We start from the raw sequence: 21,186 nt of genomic DNA, 5'->3' as shown, positions 1-21,186 counted from the left end.
ACTGTTGAACAAAGGCCTGACCACTGCCTGTCACCAGGCTGTCCTTGGACTTGACTTTTCCTCAGGGACCACCTACCATGTGGATTTTACCTGTGAAAGTTACCGCTCTATGTGAGCCTGTCACCAGGCTGGCCATGGACTTGACTTTTCCTTGTGGATCTACCATGTGGATTGTACCTGTGAAATTTAACCCCCCTTGTGGACTATGTGGAATTTCAGTGACAACGCACTGATACTCTCTTCGCACCTTAATCTCATGTACAATGTGCTGATACGTTTTTTTGGACCTTAAAGGGATAGTTCACCCCCAAAATGACTTTTTTTCTATCGATTACGCACCCCATGAAGCCTTGAATTCATGGATATTTGACATGTTTTTGTCGTATTCCTAAGCCAATAATTTGATGACCGGCGGCGACTCCGGTAGGAGACTCAAAGTGTTAACTTTGAGTCTTCTACCGGAGACATTAGCATCTTTCCGCCGGTCATCAAATTATTGGCTTAGGAATGCGACAAAAAAAAAAAAAATCTCCATGAATTCAAGGCTGCATGGGGTGCGTAATTGATAGAAAATAAGTCATTCTTTGGGTGAACTATCCCTTTAATTACTAATATCGTGTACATGCTGCTGCTATGTTCATGCACCTTATGTCTAACCTCATACTGTAGCAGCTGGATTATGCTATGTGTATATATGTAGATATCTTTGATTTTGCTCTCCCTGCCCCCTCCTCCTCTCTTTTTTTCTTTTCTCTTTCTGAAAATAACTAAAATGATGGAGCTTGCACGAAAATGAATTTCACCCACTTCTTTACACCTGTAAACCTGGGATGTGACCAAACGTTGATTCCGATTCCGAATGAAGGTCTCTCTCTCTCTCACGCATTATATGCCGGCCAAATGCTTATACGCATTGCGTTTTAATTGCAGTACCTGCACAGTTCTTTGTTGGAAATGGAACTGGGTTACATTGTGTGACGTTGCAGTTTCCTGGCTCTCAAATTGTTTCCTCACACTGGCAAGTCCCCCAGGCAGGGAACAGACCTCTGACTCCTCCTCCATGACCTAATGAACCAGGGAAATGTCATTAGCCACCTCCACTTCCGCACGTGGCCCTAATAGGGCTATTATTGTGCCTGGTACACAGGCACACTGCAGGCTGCTCTCGAAAGAATACGACCCGAGTAATGCTCATGCTCCTTCCTCTCTCACACACTCCAAACAGCACTTTGTTAACACAATAGCAAAATGGATGTTAGTCAACAACCTGTTGGAGTGCTCTGTAACAGGCGGTCGTCCAGACAAATGCCAGCATGCAGAGTTCAGATTAAGAGCCTATAGTTACAAACTCAAAGCCATGAGTCATGGAGGTCAGAGATGTCCTGACGGAGGCATGAGGAGCCCCCGATGTATTTCCTGTTTACAGCGGCTCAGTTTAGATTCTGCCCAGTGAGAAAGGGGTTTCATGTTTCCCCCTCTATATCTATCTATACATGTATCTACAGGGCCACCGAATACATCACCCCCGCTGGCCCGCACTGTCATCACCTTCCTCTAATAACGCATGACGGAACCGTCTGCAACGAGGACAATGCCACACACACACTACATGACAGCTACTGTGCAACATAGGATCAGTGTTGATTTTGTCGACTAACACTATGACGAAAGATGTTCGTCGACTACCTTTTTTCACTGACGAAAACTAAATAAAAACTAGATAAAAACTAAGCTAAGATGACTAAAACTAAGACTAAATATATTTACAATTTCGTCAACAAATCAAAACTAGACTAAAATGTAAGGACTAATGGAGAAGAGATTCGGTAGAACTAAAAGACAAATAATTTTACGTTTGGTTGCGCTCTGAAAATACTGTGACGCGTTGTGAGCTTGTAGATCGGCTATTTTCAGCATGCAACCAAGTGTCAAATCAGGCATTATGATGCCATCAAGGCACCGCCAAAATACATTTTAGTCGACTAAATCAATTGTAGATTTAGTCGACTAAAATCTTATGATATTTAGTCGACTAAAACTAGACTAAAAGTATCATTTATGACTAAAATTAAACAGAATTGTATTCAAAAGACTATGACTAAAACTAAATCAAAATTTGCTGTCAAAATCAACACTGATGCTCTGACAGCACTGGATGCTCTGCAAAAGGAAGTGAGAGTTACGCGGACCAAAACAAACAATCCCAAGCGAAAAATAAATCCATTCACAAGGTCAGGGTTAGTTCTATTCAGACAAAATGTCAAGGCAGGACAGACAGTAAGATGATCTCAACAAACCACAAATCATATATCAGTCAAAATGCAAAGGTGAAACCAATACTACATAAAGGGGAATGCCATTCTGAGTCTCTCTTCTATTTGTAGAGTAAAATTAGCTCACAGCCAGCTCTCTGCATAACATCAGTCCATACATAACATACAGGTATACTGTATATACGGTGCAGTAAACAGTACAGCCTTGGCCTACATACTCCAGCTTCCTGCTTTAAAAAGGACTACAATGAGGTCAAAGTATGTGGAAATCAGTTGGTTTCTCCATAGTTTGGTTTGTATCTAGAAGGTCAAATGGTTCTACGAATTTAAGTTAGGCTAGATCTACAGTATACAGTATGTGTGATTATGAAACATACCTCTATACTAAATTCACCTACACCACTGCAGCACATGCGTTAATCTATTTATGTTGCTTTGCAGTGCAATCACCCTTTAAATTTGTCACACAGGTATTAGTCTACTTTAGTCAAGAAGATAAGATGTCAATAAGAAGTAAATAAGTTAATTATTCTAAATCTGTCAAATTTAGTCACTAAATCTACAGTAAATGCAATTTCATTTGATGTGATATTGGGTCATTTATTTCACTATTATTTACGTATGTTACTATAATTAATGGGAAATAAAGGCGACAGTCTAATTAAATGTTAATGTTTGTAACTGAATGACGCCATTGACGGAACTCTTCTGACCACGTTTTACAAGTTGTTTGGACTAAAAACTAAAATGGGGTTGACTAAAATAAGTGGTGTTACTCAAAAAAACCTACCCAAGAATTATTATCGTAGCTGCTGTAGTTGGAGCCTAAACCATTGGTTCTCAAAGTGGGGGACCCCCAGGGGTCCTTGAGGGAGTTCCGGGGGGTCCCCAGCTAAATGATGGATAGTTAGGAACCAAATGGACCCTTATGGGTCTGTAACTCTGAGAGTGTACAAATAGAACCAAATGGACCCTAACGGGTCCATTTGGTTCAGAGTTAAATTGAGTTGAGGGTCTCAGAGATAGAAATGCCATTAAATGGGGGTCCGTAGCCTAACGCATGCCAAAACTGGGGGTCCTTGAAAATAAAATGGTTGAGAATCACTGCTTGATCCGTTAAAATCTTCTCTTATGGGGGTCCCTAGAGGCATGTCTTTTCAAATGGGGGTCCCCGGGCTAATAACTGTCAATTTGGGGGGTCCTTGACATGAAAACATTTGAGAACCACTGGCCTGAACCACCACCACCCCTATAGACCAATTATTTGTTTACCAACATTGAGAATGGATGTGATTGTTTCATGCAATCAATTCTCAACCTGGTGTGTGTTGGCTAGTGCTGCGCCCCCTAGCGAGACCTGACAGAATGGGTTTCATTTGCAACCAGTATGACGCTTGCAACCAGTGTGGCGTCGTCTGTTAAGGGGTCAATACTGTAGCCATGCAGTAAAATGGTTTGTTATACATTGTCCATACGGACGGCGACTTTGTACCCCGCTGGAGAAGGCGTTGTCCTCCCGCTTGGCGACCGCTGCCTGGTGGTACATGGCCATGGTGTTGGTCTGTGGGATGATTCTCTGAGTTCTCAGAGTGAATCCTGTTCCTCTGGTTGAATTCTTTCAAGGATGTCCTGCCCTGGTTATTAAACCTGCGCTGCCGGCAGCTGGAGCAAAAAAACAGCCAAGCCACTAGTGGTCAGTCTGTGCATTGCATGACTCTTTGTCTTTGGTGGTGACAGATTTCCTAGACGTGTGTGTGTGTGTGTGTGTGTGTGTGTGTGTGTGTGTGTGTGTGTGTGTGTGTGTGTGTGTGTGTGTGTGTGTGTGTGTGTGTGTGTGTGTGTGTGTGTGTGTGTGTGTGTGCCAATGGTGGAAAGTAACAAAGTACATTTACTCAATACTGCACAACTTTGAGCTACTTTTACTTTCCATTTTTTATACTTCATACGTTTACTCAATTACACCTCAGAGACAAATATTGTGCTTTTTGCTCCTCTGCAATTATTTGACTGCTTTAATTGCTAGTTACTTTGCAGATTAATGTATTAATACAAAAAATACATGAATAATGATGTATCAATAGGTTAAGCTAGCAGGATATACATTAAAATTAACAGCATCACCAATTAAAAGCGCCAAAATGGATTAATGCAAATTAAATGCATTGTAATTGCAATCCAATAATATGATTGTGAAATGGACCATACTGCATAACTGCATTTTGGTGCCAGACCTTTTGTACTTTTACTCAAGTAAAATTCTGAATACATGAAATTAACCTGTACTTGTTGAGTATTTCTACATTGTGGTATTGCTACGTTCACTAAAGACAAAATAGTTGCGTAATTCTTCCACCACTGGTGTGCAGTCATTTGTCATTCAAAGCCACATACAAAACATAACAAGGACTGCTTTTCAAATAGCACCTTAATAAGGTTCCAATTATATTCTTAAACACAGCCAGCAATAGGGATCATTTTACCAAGATGTAGACTAACTTAAAAGGCTGCGGTTCACCGAAAGTGCAGAAATATTAAGAGTGGGTTTCCTAACTTTGAAATATAATCACTTGACTACAGAACCAAGCCTGTGAAGTGGATATCCCTTAGAGAACACCTGCAGGTGGTTTTCTCCTGAATGAGGCATTCAGGCTACACTACAGGGACATCTTTTAAATCAATTACACTCTTCCCACTGGACTTCCAATTGTAGAAGAGGTGATTGAGTGAGTGGTAAAACTCCTGAATAAAAAGATCCCTTCCTACAGGGCAGCTTGATTGTTCATATTGAGACATGTATTTTTCTGGCATGAAGTTGGTCTCCATTTTGTAAATGGACAATTCAGCCATGAAAACAGCTAACATGATAATAGAATAGAATACAAAAAGAACAAGCACATCTAGTTCTGAACTTGTCCCTCCATTTTGATGATGGCTTATTCTGTATATGCAACCATGCTAATTCAGACAATGTTTCAGAATCAGCTCATTTGAAGTATTGGGCCTGCTTTGTTTGTTTGCCATGTCTTCAATAATTATGATACTCAAATTACCATGTTAACCTGATGAGCCCTAATGTTCCTATTGTGCGGTAATTATTATTGAAAAAAATCAAAAGCATGATTGCATAATACCCGTAATAAGAATTGCATAACAGTAAGAAATGTGCAGATTAGAGCGGACTGCTCTAAACATAGATTTGGTGTAGAGGGAAAAAAGGAGGGGGTGTAGGCTATAAACCCCCCCCCCCCCCCCCCCCCCCTGGGAGATGTTGGTCAAATGAAGTATATAGGGTTTAGGTGGTTAATAGATTTGACATTCTGTAGACTCATATGTGAGTCAAATGTGAAATGTGGAATATTCAGCAGTGTAGCCTATAGACTTTGCCTTGTCATCGTGGGGGATGACTCAGCCTGACTACAGAATGTTGTTTTGTTTGCACACTTCTAAAAAATACAAATAAAAAGAGTAAAGGAGGTCATGAAACTCTACCTCCAACTGTTCAGTGACAGTAATGCATTAGTCTGTTTGCTGAGACAGGAATTAACTCAAGTATTCACACCTCACCTCTGGGCTACAACAGTATATAAAAGTAGGGGGTTAATTCAGATGTCATTATTGTACGTTTGAGAAATTTTGAATATGAAAATGATTGTCTACCATGATTGTCTACGACTAAGTGTATACTGTAGGCTAAATCGAGGTCTCTGCTGTGTGAGACATGATTAGTTTTAGTTCAAACTACTTTATTAGACTGAGTGTATTATCAAGAATACTGTCTCTAAAAATAGGATATATTTCTATAATATGAGTTATTGTTGCAAAGCACAGATTTAATCACATATTTCGGAGTATTGAGACGTTCAGCGAAGCAAGTCAATGAAACAACGTTTCGAAGTATTTCTTATCGTGGTAAAAAGCTGATCTGATAAATGTAAACTCAAAAGTATAAACGTTTTGGTACCTGGAAAAATTATTCTATGATGCGATTCGATTGTTTTTTCCCCGTTTTGATTATAACGTGGTGTTATTTTCAATAACCTCTTAAAAACTACTTTTCACGGGGCGTTTAATCATTTACATTCCTACAGTTTTTGATTACATTTTTAATTATCATTACACAGGGAATCGAGTCCAAGTACATTCAAATTAGCCATGATGCAGATCATTGGAGTGTTTTTGTGCTTTTTTTGTAAACACATTGTGGTTACGTCGCTAGGGCAGGGGTCTTCAACAGGGGGTCCTCAGAGTTACTACAGGGGGTCCGCCAAATCTTTGTGTGATATGAGTTTTTTTTTTACCTTAACCACTTGAACCCTAGCATCCCTTTTCTAAGGAGAACTTTACCAAAAAATAGCCGATCTACAAGCTCACAACGCCTTGCGCTGCGAGGCGTTGTGAGCTTGTAGATCGGCTATTTTTTTGGCAAAGAGGTGTTTGGTGTAGAGGGAAAAAAGAGCAGACCAAGTAAACAAAAAAAGTTAAATCTGAAACACAATTTTATACAATATAGAGGGGGTCCCTGCTTCATCTCTCTCTCAGCTAGGGGGTCCTTGGCCTGAAAACGTTGAAGACCCCTGCGCTAGGGTATGAGGCATGTTGAACTTGAACACGATTCAATAGGATATTATGAACATAACATGACATATAAATGTCCTATGACTGCTGTGGATAAGACCGTCTGCTAAAATGTTTAAATTCTAATTGTAAATAGATAAATGAATTGCGCAATTCTGTTGGTTTGTCATTGGATCACAGAGTCAGCTCTTTTTGTTGAGCAAGGCCCTCTCTGGCCATCTATTTTAGCCTGGGAGGAATGGGAGGTATGTTAGTGTAAACCTATCACTCTGTTGAGATGGGTGACGGACAAGCATAGGCATAGCCCCCCAAAATAAGACAATTTTTACCTACACTAATTAACTTTACTAACACATTAATACAGTATAATGTGCAAACTTTAAGCCTAATGTGCTGTGAAAGCATATTTCCATATGGTCAGGAGGGGCATACATTGTAAACTTTTTGGATAGGACGTACGATTTGTGGCCAACAAATGTGTCAACAGTCTTGGGCTATCTAGTGACATTAGTTAGGTTGGGCTGAGAGCTCACATAACAAGAAAGCAAAGTAATCGTGGCGCCAAGTACTTGCAAAAATAAATCAAGCCTATTTTAAACTTGCCAGGAAGAGTCGAATTTCTTTTTTGAAACATTGGAGAAAGCCTGGGAGGTCAAGGCTCTCGGTTCTGGCAAGATTCTGTTTAAAAACATCTGGGCTAGCCTATATATTGACATGGTTTCCATTCTTTGTTGAGAACAAGAATTATTTATCATCACTATATTCATATTTCATTTATTCCATGCCTCAACTGATGGTATGGTCAGACGATAATAAAAATATAAAAGTAGCTACACACTTGTAGCTCTGATGCAATACTTTATTGAACTTAGAAACATAGAGTCCATGCGGACTCTATCATTTGGATATTCTTTATTGAGGAAATATTTTTGTATATGCTTGTTTTCATTGGCCAACACCACATCACCACAGGTGTGCATTTCACCTATTTTGACTCATGGTCACATGGTAAACATGGCTGCTAGGTGCTCTTCTCAGGACACAGAGCTCAGTAGCTCAGAAATCAATTATTTATGACCAGAAGAAATCCAATATCTCAAGGAAAGTTATTTAATATTTAATGTTATATGTATATTCTCTATGTTCATAGTAGCGGTTATTTTATAATAAATAAGGTATTATTTTAGTGATTATATTTATCTTCAGTTCTGATTATTTAAATTTGGCCCATGCATTATGCACAATAATGACCTCTTCTGCATCCGTTGCCAAACACAAAGCTTATTTACTAGTAATAAGATCTATAAACCCTTCCGATGTCCTTTTTTTCCTCAGTTGGCAACATAAGTTAGTTTACGACGACACACTCAATGGAATATTAATGAAAATGATATATTCTACTCATATATACACATTAAAATACACAGAAGCAAAGGCAATTCACATATTCTGCTAGACCAGCTGCAATCCACACAAATATGTACAGACACAAATGAACGCACAACACAAAAACCCATGCTTCCGCCAGAGGTTTCATCGCTTACCAGGAAAGTTGATTAACAAAAGTATAAAAAAAAACGTGAACTCAGCAGTTAGAATCCCACAGAATGGCCACTGCACCCCTTAGTCGGCAGGGTCTTTTCCAAGCAAAAAGCAAATCCCACTCAAGCGTTGGAGACCAGCTCCAGCAGTATGTTCTCACCTCTGTCCGACGGGGCAGATGGTGACAGCTGATTTTATTTTAGATCCCCCGCCCACTTGTAAAAGATGGGGGGTGGGGGGGGGGGGGGGGGCTTTTTTTAGAGAGTGAGGCCTTCCGTGCCTTCCATGTCAAGTCCCCCTGAAAATCTACATGCAAATACTTCCTGCGCCTCTTCTTCTCCACCGGCGGGCCCACCGGTGTGCACAAATAAATCAGATCAACCCCATGGGTTTCATCATCACAGATTCCATTGGAGTTCAGTGGGCTCCCTGTCACCAGCAGCTGCTCTGGTCTGTCAGGATAACCCAAATCATACACATTTACAACAAGTACTTCAAGGATCCTCCACCATTCAGCACTTTGTAAAACACTCCAGGTATACTGTGGTGTGAAGCAGATAACCGTGCTTTAGATCAGTGGTTCTCAAACTTTTTCATGTCAAGGACCCCCAAATTGACACTTATTAGCCCGCGGACCCCCATTTCCAATGATATGCCAGGGACCCCCATAAGAGAAGATGTGTTACGGCTCTAGCAGTGATTCTCAACCATTTTAATTTCAAGGACCCCCAGTTTGACATGCATTAGGGCTATAGACCCCCATTTAATGGCATTTATATCACTTGGACCACAATTTATATTGTTAAATCTATGTCAATTTAACTCTGAGAGTGTACAAATGGAACCAAATGGACCCATTTGGTTCCATTTGTACACTCTCAGAGTTACAGACCCATAAGGGTCCATTTGGTGCCTAATCTATCATTTAGCTGGGGACCCCCTGGAACTCCCTCAAGGACCCCTGGGGGTCCCCGGACCCCATTTTGAGAACCAATGCTTTAGATTTGACTGATGGTAAAGTTGAGTGACAGAATGCCCCCCCCCCCCACCATGTCATATCCTCTCAGTGATGTAATGGTATGAGCTGAGGACTGTGTCTGTGTGGGGGGATGGTGGTGGGGCTATACATGCTATAGAAGAAGACACCTCGTTTTTTTTGAAGTGTGGAGTGCTTGCTAGGTCATGCTGTTTGGCCTAGTTGGAGGTCATAGGCGCCAGCCTGACTCTGGTATCTTCTGGAAGCTCTCTGCCAATGTGTGGAGAGAGCGAGACGTGAATGCCTTGGTTGAGCACAGACCTGTCTGCAGGAGCACTGTGAAACTCACACCCGCCTTTCTATAGGTTGCCCCGTGTTAAAGGGCCACGGCGACACATTCTCATCACCATTGATCTCCACACAGAGATCTCTGAAACACAGAGAGATCCTATAATCACACTCGTAGACTGTATTTTGACCACCGATATAAAAAACGTAAATTTGGTACACGCCGTAAAAGTGTTTTACACACTCAAGAGGCAAATTAGTATTTAGGATTTAGCTTGTCTGAAGAGCAGTGAGTAGGCAGAAAAGACCAAAGCGATTTATCTGTTGAATCTCAGGCAACGAAAATTGGGTTGTGAACAAAACAAACAAACCTCCCACCCCATGTGCCCCCCCTGTGAGATTCAGAGATGAGCAAAGTCACGGAAACAGGGGAAAAGGAGCTGACGTGCAAGCGAGTGCGCATCCATACACACACACACACACACACACACACACACACACACACACACACACACACACACACACACACACACACACACACACACTGACACAAACACACAGGTTGTATTACTATACTTGTGAGGACATCAACATTTTAGGAAGCCGATTTTATGATTGATTTATGATTTCTTTGGGGCATTTTTAACCGCAAGTCTTAAAACCGAAAAATAGCAGATCTACAAGATCTACTTGTAGAGGCTATTTTACGGTGTGTGCCATCGCCGCACAACTAAGTATAAAATGGGAAAAATCTTCAACCCGACCCCTAAACCTAACCTCTAAATGTCTAATCCTAACCCCAACCTGAACCTTTTTCTAATAGTAAACGTATCTCTAAAAATCTTTTTTCAACCATAAAATAACAATTTCTCTTGTGACGACCAAGAAAATGGTCCTCACAACATCTATTTCTCATATTCTACAATACTTGTGGGGACGTTTGGTCCTCACAAGTATAGACACACACACACACACACACACACACACACACACACACACACACACACACACACACACACACACACACACACACACACACACACACACACACACACACACACACACACACACACACACACACACACACACACACACACACCCCCCAAAGACTGTCAGACGTGATGCAACTGGCTGCACAGGAGATGAGAAGTGACTTCCATCAGAGACATTGAGACTTTCCATATCAGTGGACACATGCCATGCATGCCACAACATGGAGAAAAGACCAGTCTCAGCCCGGGAGGAATAATGAGCTAACTGTGTCAGACAGTGACAGCACGTTTTTTTTTCTGACTGAGAACAGCCAGAACCTTCTCTGTATTCCTCTCAAGACACATGCTAAAAGTTAAATTAGTAGAATAAGACAGCTTTACTGGGCTGTATAGCAGGACTGGACATTAGGTACTTGCATGCTAGTGGACCGCACATTGCCAAGTGTGAGTTTATAAGGTACAGTAAAACCCTGAGTGTTAATTTAATTTAACTCTGAGAGTGTACTGTAAGGATTTCACAGTGCACTGTAAGTTCATTTGCGAAAATATACTGTATAGCATACAGTATATTACTCTTGAACAGCGCTTGAGCAAGGCACTGAACCCTTACTGCAGTCCAGGGGCCAACACTGATATTTTCACAAATTGGTACCACCTAAGGTGACCGTAAAGTTTTTGTATTTTTGTCTTCCTACATGTCTCTAATTTATATTTTGGTATGATAACCCTTCCAATCTTGTAGCTTAATGGCAGTTATCACTACCTACCGGCTAATGTATCCGGTAGGAGACACAAAGTAGAATCTTTGTGTCTCCTACAGCCCCAAAAAATATTTATTTTCTATCAATTGCACACCCCATGAAGCCTTGAATACATGGATATATTTAGTTTTTTGTCGCAATAATTTGATGCCTGGGTGTAGGAGACACAAAGATTCTACTTTGTGTCTCCTACCGGATACATTAGCCGGTAGGTAGTGATAACTGCCATTAAGCTACAAGATTGGAAGGGTTATCATACCAAAATATAAACTAGAGACATGTAGGAAGACAAAAATACAAAAACTTTACGGTCACCTTAGGTGGTACCAAAATATGGCTTGGCCCCTGGACTACTGTAGTTCTAACTCAGGACAGGGGAGTGGTAGTACTGAGCGTGGCAGTTGTGAATGAACAGGTATATATGTAGTGTATCTTCATAGTTGTGGGTTTAGAAAAAGACTAAATCGTTAGCAGTGTACAGGAAAAAACAGTGCAGCACATCGCCCTCAAGCTGCACAGAAAATAGGCAACCAACAGAGCTTGAACTTTCTATGGAGATTTGAGAAGAAACAAAGGTGCTGTACATTTAAAGTGGCTGACAGACAGTTTTTCCTGTTTTTGTGCAGCCAGTGGTGTAAAGTAACTAAGTACATTTACTTGAGTTCTGTACTTAAGTACAATTTTGAGGTATTTGTACTTTACTTGAGTATTTTCAATTTCCAATACTTTTACTGATGCCACAGAAAGGAACATCATATTTATCCCAGACAGCCTTTGTTCCCGGTGTCAACTAAATACATTCCAGATAACACATGTTATGAGCTTGTATAGAGCTTGTATATCTGCTATTTTCGTCACAGAGATTTGGTGGTGGGCATAAAATGAGGGGGCCTGGATAGACCCCTGGGGGGACTCCAGTTAATGAGGTATTTGGTTAAGTATGTTGATAGTTTCACGTCTGCAATCCGAGAATATTGTTAATTAATTTCAAGATAAAATAATTAGTTGCTTGGCAAGTTATGAATGTAATGAATATGCATTAAGCATTGTTTTCCACTGCAATGGTTTATTATGACTGCAATTTGGATTCAAGCAGGCAAAAACATTTATTTGTTCAATATACATCAACAAATAACTGTCGTTACAAAATGAATGCTAATGTTCACTAAGCATTCATTAGAATGGAAAAGTTCCCCTCTAATCCTCATCACACAGAAGTTTACCACTGTGACTGTAATCACTAGCATGAAATTGGCAACGAGTAAAGCTAATTTATAATGTGCAATAATTATGACTTCTGACAGTGCCTTGCTGCACACTTCTGGGTCCTTTCTTATGTTATACACTTTATTCTGATGATAAATAATAATAATAATAACAACAACAGCTGGATGTAATATGTATCTCAACCATGGGGTGCTGTCTAGGTTGGCAGGTTGGGCTTGGCCTCCAAAATTGGATGGCAGTTTGAAGAGCTTTGGTATATTGGGACAATCTGTGCAATATATTTGCACAGATTGACAGTGATTGGTTCTCCCAGAAGAGGCTTGTTGTATCACTTCAGTAAGCACTGCATGGGGACCAGAGGGAGAGAGAGAGAGAGCACTGTGGGGTGCATGAGAATGAGCCAGCTCACACAGGCAGATGCCATTAAGGCGGATTTATTCTGAGTTGCGCACCGGTGTCGCACACACCGCTGCAACGCGCTGTGAGCTTGTATATCGGCCATTTTCATTGTGCGTCACCTTGTGCAATAAAGTGTATATAAGCCCTTAAGTGGTGGTTGGGCTGATGCGTCACAAAGATTCTTGGATTCAGTCACTGAAGAAGAAAGGAGCGTTTTTGTGACATTTTAAAATAAAACTTATGCTCACAGAATTCTCATTTGCTGGGGCTTTGGCAACTACTTACTTGTGCATACAATAATTTACCATTAAGTATTTCACTATAGCTATGAAAGACTGTCTTCCTAACTGTGCACATTAATGTAACAAGGAGTATGAAAATGGACCCAAATGGAACTGTAACCAACCAAATTAACAATGAGGATTAACTAAGCCACTTTTCAGAGTTTCTTCTCATTTGCATGGCTTATTCATTCCTGCTTCTGGCTTTTTGTAAATTTGGGATTTTTATGAATTAATGGCAACATAATTATGCATGGCAAAATTGTTTCAGATCAAGGGTGGAAATTTACCAAATAATCGGTTACTCAGTTACTGTTAAGTCTAATAATGGTTGCTACCCTATAGTCTAATGGATGATGTCAGGTGGGAGAAGCCAGTCATATTATGCTGTATTTTAAGAAGTGGCAGGTCACAACACCACTTCAGAACAGGCTCCTGATGGTCTACGTATGCTCTGTGTGTGGTGGTGGTGGTCTCGGCTGAGAGTCTAGACAGAGAGAGTGTCACTTTGATACCTAGGTACCGGCCACCCAGCAGTAGGCTACTGATGGTACTTCATAAGGTTAGATTGGCTGGCTGCTATGTTAGATTGTCAAAGCTGATTCAATTGTTGCGATGAATAGTGGAGTATGTGGGGGGTGGAGGGAATCAGCAGTCAGTCATCATTCTGGAAGTGTGCACTATGCCACTCTCTGGACCACAATGATAGTAAAAATTGTTCAAGCAGACAGTGCTATGATGACTGGCACCGCCTCTGTTGCTGTGACAGATATCCATTACCTGTGACAAGCTGGCTTTGCTATTCAGAGAGAGCGTTTTAAGACTGGGGGGATGACCCTACTGCTCTCTGTAAAGATGCATTGGAATTTGGAAACCTGCCCAAAATGGCTGAGCACAATGAATGAGAGAGGCAGCTAGCTTCAAAAAAGTCTACTCATTTTTCAATTTACAAAATGGCATCGTTTCACTCTGTGGTAAACAACTTTGGACCACAGCGGCATATTGCTTTTTGACACAGGACCATTCTATGGTAATACCAATTTATGCTAATGTATGCTGTTGGATTTTCTGGGGCAAATTCATATTGTGAGCTGAATATGAATACCAGTACTTGATTAGGTTTCTCCAATGGTGATTTTTACTTGTACTTGAGTAATGTTTTATGGTGTGTGTGTGTGTGTGTGTGTGTGTGTGTGTGTGTGTGTGTGTGTGTGTGTGTGTGTGTGTGTGAGTGCCTGTACTTTTACTTGAGTACAGAATTCCAGTACTCTGCCCACCCCTGCTGAATACTTTGTGAATCAAAACTCCAAACACACAGAAAGACTTCAATTCAAAATGGGAATACAAGTGACTCTGATCCTGTCCTTACCACTAAAACGATACAGCAGTGGTTCTCAAAGTGCGGTCCAGGGACCCTCCGGGTTCTTTGAGGAGGTTCCAAATGGACCGTTACAGGTCTGTATACTCTCAGGGTTCTGTGAGTCCGGGGCCTGATGCATATCCAGTGGTGGAAAGTAACTAAGTGCATTTACTTGTAGCCTACTTAAGTACAATTCTGAGGCGTTTGTACTTTACTTGAGTATTTCCGATATCCAATACTTTTACTTCTACTCCACTACATCTTGGATCCAAATATTGTACATTTACTCCACTGCAATTATTTGAAAACTTTAGTTACTACTTTGTTGATTTTGATTATTATTACAAAACTTACATTAACCACTTCAGCCCTATACATTTCAGCCATTTGAAAATAGCAGATCTACAAGCTCACAATGTGTTGCGATGCAACGCATTGTGAGCTTGTAGATCTGCTATTTTCAATATCACATTCAATATTTCAATATTACATAATATATGTAAATGGGACATTCTGCATAATGAGTACTTTTTACTTTTGGTACTTTAAGTACATTTGAAGTTCCGGACTTTTACTTGTAACAGAGAGTATTTCTTTATTGCAGTATTGATACTTAAAACATATGAGTACTTTTTCCACCACTGTGCATATCAAACTGTGGTCCTTGAAATTACAAAGTTTGAGAACCACTGGAGTACAGTATTATACTCAAAATCTGTATGAAAGTAACCTTCATCCGTTGCATTAGGTTACTGACTCCTTGCTGTGCCTCATTCCTGTCATCTATAAGCTGGTCCAGGCATCTGGTACTGATATACAGCTTGTCATGACAGAGTAAGTATTATATGGATGGGGGCACAGGCTTTCTGTCACATGTACTACTGGCTTCGAGGTGAACTACACTTAAATAAAGAAAAATGTGCACAGGCAATTTTCTTTATTTATCAGGTACACACACACACACACACACACACACACACACACACACACACACACACACACACACACACACACACACACACACACACACACGTGCGCGTGCACACACGCCACATGCACTCATGCACTCACAAAAGCATGTTAGAAGGCCAGTATGTGTCCTCATTCATCATCCCCATAATCCCTCAATGTGCCGAGACCTTGACCTTAACGTAAATTGATATGTAGAGCGGCTGATGGTCAAGGTGACCCAATAGTGTGAGACACAATCACCCCGAAAAGAAGGCTATCGGTCCAAACGTCAGAAAAAATTACATAAATAGGCTATATCGTCTTTGCTCAAACATTTCATTGTCTGTGTAAAATATTATTTCGAACGAATGCTTATTTGCCATAAATATCAATGCTGTAATAAGGTTTCTTCATTGTTCAAGAGAACAATATAGTCTAATGAATGAACACAACAGAAGAGAGAGTGTAAATAATGGCCATTCTTTACTGTCTGGCTGCAGTGCTAAATCTCATGGTAACCAGGCCCTGTTGAATAAGTTAAAAGCCATAATCTAACATCATCATAATGAGAAGCCTAATGCATTTATTGTTCACCATTAAACGACAGATACATATGTTGAGTATATATTTCTCAGTTGGCTTGTAAGATTAAAGTGGAATAAAATCTAATTGTGGTATTATATAGAAAGACAAATTTGGAGCTGCTATGCCGACCTGTTTAGTAAAATAGTTAAAAGAGTTAAATATTATTAATATGAATATATAATGGTAAGATAAATGCACCTACTCTAAGTTATGGGCTTTACAATGCAAACACTGCTATGAAGACACTGTGAAACAGTGCACTGACTGGGTTGGGTGTATCCCCTCTGGCGGACTTTAGAACTGCAGTCCTGCCATGGCCAACTTCACTGACGCGTTATTATGATTCCCACACCGCGTCGTGGCAAACCCGCTGAGCGGGCGCTGTGATTGGTCAGTAGTCGCTGTGATTGACAGTTCTCGTTTTTGCTACTATGCCTATACCTAACCTCAACCCTAACCCTAACCTCAGTAAAACTATGCCTAAACCTAACCCTAACCCTAACCCTAACCCTAACCTCAGTAAGACTATGCCTAAACCTAACCCTAACCCTAACCTCAGTAAAACTATGCCTGCCGGGGAGCCAATCAGACACGTAAGGCGGGTCTAAATCCAGGACGCGGCGTGGGATTCATAATAAGGCTTCACTGACAGTGGGACAAATAAAAACACTATACCAGCATCCTGGTATAATTAAACTGTAGACTGTTCATTTAAAATGTTATTCAATAATTTAGTCAATCATAATGGACCCTTGGGTTAAGGTCATGGCTCTGTACAGGCCAGTCAAGTTATTCATCACAGGTCTCAACAAACCATTACTGTATGAGGGAACGTGCTATGAACAGTGTTGCCAGATTCTGTGAGAGAAACAAGCAACCAGGAAACTAGGAAAACCAGCCCAAAAGAAGCCACTATGGGCCACATGAGCACTTTAACATATACATCAGCTATTTGAAAAAAGCAGATCTACAAGCTCACAACGCGTCGCGACGCGTTGTGAGCTTGTGGATCGGCTATTTTCAAATAAAATATTGCGGGGAAATTATAATAAGCAGATCTTGGCAACCCTGGCTATTACATTACATTACAGTCATTTAGCAGACGCTGTTATCCAAAGCGACTTACAATAAGTGCATTCAACATAGGTAGGGAACGAAAACTACTAATCACCAGAAGTCTTAAGTGCATTTTCTGCAAAAACAAGCAACCAAGAGTATACCTAGTGCTAAGGTAAAAGTGCAATATATCAGTTACCTATTTCCTTAAACAGATGAGACAAAATAGCTAAATCAAATGAGCAGGAGCTAAAACAAATAATTGTAACGACTAAACAAGATCCAATAAAACAATACAACAATAAAACAAGCGTTCGTACAACTAGTTAACAACAAGTAGGCCAGGCAAAGAGGAAGGGTAGTGTTTCCTGAAGAGGTGGCTATGAACAGGATATGGCCGGTGATGCAGGAAAATTGGAAAAGCACACAATTGTCTAGCATGTCGCTGTAGCTGTAGCACGAAGAAGAACAAAGGACACTAATTAGAATCACAAATTTGAAAGGTGTCCACTGACTTTTGGTCATATAGTATAGTTATGAATGTTACTGCTGTAAGGAAAGAAGTCAGAACCAGCCATGCCTTCACCAACAGAGGCACTAATAAGTGACATCAAAGTTGAAAATCTGCTTACCTCCACCTTTTAACGTTCTCAGGAGGCAGTGGGAAGACAGCTGTGAGACAGTATGCTGCTCTGTCGCTAATCAGCATCCACAGGGCACAGAAATATTGTACGTCCTTTGTTTCTCAGATTACTTGCAAATTAAATATGCCCCCCAAAAGAAAAACAAAAATCAGCTTCTCAGGGGAATTAGGTAGAAACAGTCAAGAGATCCAGAAAGGGACTCTGCTAAGAACCTATATACAATAGGCAAGCCTTACTGTACCTCACATACAAAAACTTTGCATACTGAAATCCAGACCATGCAAGATAAGAAATGCTAAACAGTCATCCAAGAAGGAAAGAAGAGCCCCCAAAGAGGCGTGTCGCACGCCACGGTATCACATTATTGTTTTCCTGCATTTCTGCATACTTTCAAAAAATGACACTGTCATCTTCCAACATCTATAGTTTATTCACACAGTAAAACCCCAAGTGTTCATTTAACTCGTAAGTAGACGTAACCAAATGGACCCGTAAAAGGTCAATTTGGTTACATTTGTACACTCTCTGAGTTACAAATGTATAATTTAAAACTGAGTATTTTTACTGTGGTTTAAATCAGGGATTCAGTAGCTTGCGCCATCTCTATGTTTGTCTCTGAAATATATTTAGGATGGTGTTAGGTCACTGGCTTATGACATAAAGTCTGATATGCGGTAAGCACTTAATCTGACTATGAATAGCTCACATGCTCAAAGAAAAGTGAAAATGTTATGTTAAACAGAAATAGCATATATTTTGAAAATAAGGAAGTATTCCATACTTGTATGAAAACATAAGACTTCACTGAAAACAAATTAATATAGCTTGCAGTATACGTATATTAATTTTAAATGGTCTTATTGACTGTAGATAGGAATGTTCTAACATCCCTCGACAACATGTACAGTGCCATTAAAAAAAGTCCTTGAGATCAGTATACAACGAGAAAAAAAAAGAGAAAAGATTATCATGTCACTCATAAAGGGTAGATTTCTCCAGTGGTGATTATTACCCTTATCATTGAGACAGACTGAGATGCAAGCTGTGTGTCAGTGGACTTTTGAGCCCCATAAATGGAGGGATTTGTGCGAGAGCTTCAATCTCTCGCTCCCAGCTGTCCAAAGCTGGCCTTTAGGAAAAGCCTGAGTCATGTGTGCACAGTAAAATCCACAGAGTTAATTCATTTGTAACTCAGAAAGAGATTACCACAATATACTCTCAGGGTTAACACTCAGGATTTCATAGTGTGAAAATGTTGATGGACAGAATGCAGACAGCTCATGCTTTAATTTGCTGGAAAGAAATGTCTGATTTATATTCACAGTGTCTTTCTCTCTCTCTCTCTCTCTCTCTCTTCTCTCTCGTGGGCTTGGCTACTCATGTGTATTTTATGCATAATTACCTGTTCATGCATAATTAATTGTCTTCCAGACTGAGGTTTGACTTTTCTGTTTGCAGCTCAAGCCCTCTGCACACTCCACAATGATAACACCAAGTCTACTTTAGGGGTATAAATGCAATTCTATCACATACTGTATGAGCGTACAAATGGAACCAAATGGACCTGTCTGTATACTCTCCGAGTTAAATCAAAACTGGGGATTTTACTGTGTAGATCCCAGAAATAACCCTGAATCAAATGTGGGTCCTTGAAATGAAAAGGGATGCATGTACATCATTTACTCCACCGACCTCCTCTTTGTCTCAACGGGGCTACTGCAGAGGTTGGCTGGTTGGCACCGCCATCACAATCACAGCAGGAGGCATGTTCCACCGTTATGTATCTGATCCTCTGTTAGCTGCCTCCTGCAAATCTAAGAGCATTATAAATCCTAATTATCATCGGTGGGGGAAAATGTGCTGTCAAGCCTCTAGCCAACATGTTTGCATAGGGTGTGAGAGTGTGTGTGTTCCCCCTTGATGGTTTGTAACATTAGTCTGTCCTTTTCCATGAGTCAAGTAAGTAATAGGCAGTTAATTTAACTGAGACAGGCACAAATTCAAACAAACAAACACAAGTGTGCACGCACGCACGCACACACACACACACACACACACACACACACACACACACACACACACACACACACACACACACACACACACACACACACACACACACACACACACACACACACACACACACACTCTGCAGCTGGCTGCTGTGAGTGTCCAGTCACACGGACGGACGGACGAACGGACAGGGGCGAAAGTCTCTGGCCTTTGGTCGTCTGGCCTGGCTGAGACCATTATACTACTCTACTGTGTTTAAGACTTGAGGTGTTTAATACACATAGACCATCTCATCTCACTTTACCATGGCAACAAGGGCATAGTTGGATGGGAGACAAGTTGATTGTGAAGAAAACATCCTCATATTCCAAACTGAAGTCATAATCAGTTAATATAAAATTGTTCTAGCACCAATTATTGGTATTATCAAGGGTAGCAGATAACTATAGATGGTACCTTACAGCAGTGGTTCTCAAAGTTTTTGTGACCAAGGCACACAAATGGGCAAAAGTCAAAATCTCGTTTTGACCTGTATTCATAGCAAAAAATAGCCAAACTATAAACTCACAACGCGTTGTTTGTTTGTAGATTAGCTATTTTTTATATTTTAGAAAAGGGTTCAGATCTGACGATGTCTGACGGACAGACAGACAGAGGTTCCTTCATTTAAACCAACAGGGTATACATGCCCAAAATAGTTATGCCAGGTTGAAAGTGGTTAAAGTATATGTTTTAGGGTACAAAATGTGCCTCTGTATTGGTAAATAAGTGTGCAACAAAGTACTAACATAGTAAATTACAAAATAAATTAATTCATAGCCTTTTGTATAGTTGTATACAGTATGTCACAATAATAATGTGGGTAGTCACACAATCCCAATGCAGACCCTGGTCTTACAACATTCCAGTGTGCCTTAGTAGTACAGGGGTCTTCAATGTTTTTCAGGCCAAGGACCCCTTAGCTGAGATAGAGATGAAGCAGGGACCCCCACTACTTCTTGGATTCATGTTAATGTGTATTATAGGGGTCCCGGACCCCCTGTTGAAGACCCCTGCCTTAGCATATTGTTTGAGAACCACTGCTTTATAAGTAAGCATTTGGTTGACAAGATGATATGAACAGATATGCCTCTATTAACTTCGATATGTCATGTTTAATAATAACATATATCCATCCATATATACATGCTGTTAGACATTGAAACATGAACTTTCGGTTATGACACATTTTCTATGATAAATATAAAGCACTGTGTGGTGTTT

General features: G+C 40.4%; 1 protein-coding gene across 5 annotated transcripts in view; it reads right to left on the bottom strand.

Annotated features, from left to right (window-relative positions):
- Nucleotides 1-21,186, bottom strand: part of xirp2b (xin actin binding repeat containing 2b) — a 42,999-nt gene that overhangs the window by 14,064 nt on the left and 7,749 nt on the right. For 2 of the 5 annotated variants that reach the window (XM_084084934.1, XM_084084935.1), the window contains exons 1-3: nucleotides 8,393-8,536; nucleotides 3,766-3,935; nucleotides 934-1,065 (exon numbers count right to left, since the gene is read on the bottom strand). The exons of 1 other annotated variant lie outside the window; for it this stretch is intronic. In XM_084084934.1, the coding sequence (XP_083941060.1) occupies nucleotides 934-1,065; nucleotides 3,766-3,825 (192 nt within the window). In that variant the 5' untranslated portion in view covers nucleotides 3,826-3,935; nucleotides 8,393-8,536. Of the gene's footprint in view, nucleotides 1-933; nucleotides 1,066-3,737; nucleotides 3,936-8,392; nucleotides 8,537-21,186 lie in introns of those variants that run through there. 2 more of the 5 variants (XM_084084937.1, XM_084084936.1) reach the window with 2 other exon arrangements.

The sequence above is a fragment of the Gymnoscopelus microlampas genome (assembly GCF_963454915.1).
Source record: "Gymnoscopelus microlampas genome assembly, chromosome: 17".
NCBI lineage: Eukaryota > Metazoa > Chordata > Actinopteri > Myctophiformes > Myctophidae > Gymnoscopelus > Gymnoscopelus microlampas.
Note: the sequence above shows the minus strand (reverse complement) of the source record. Positions and strands in the feature narration are given on the sequence as shown.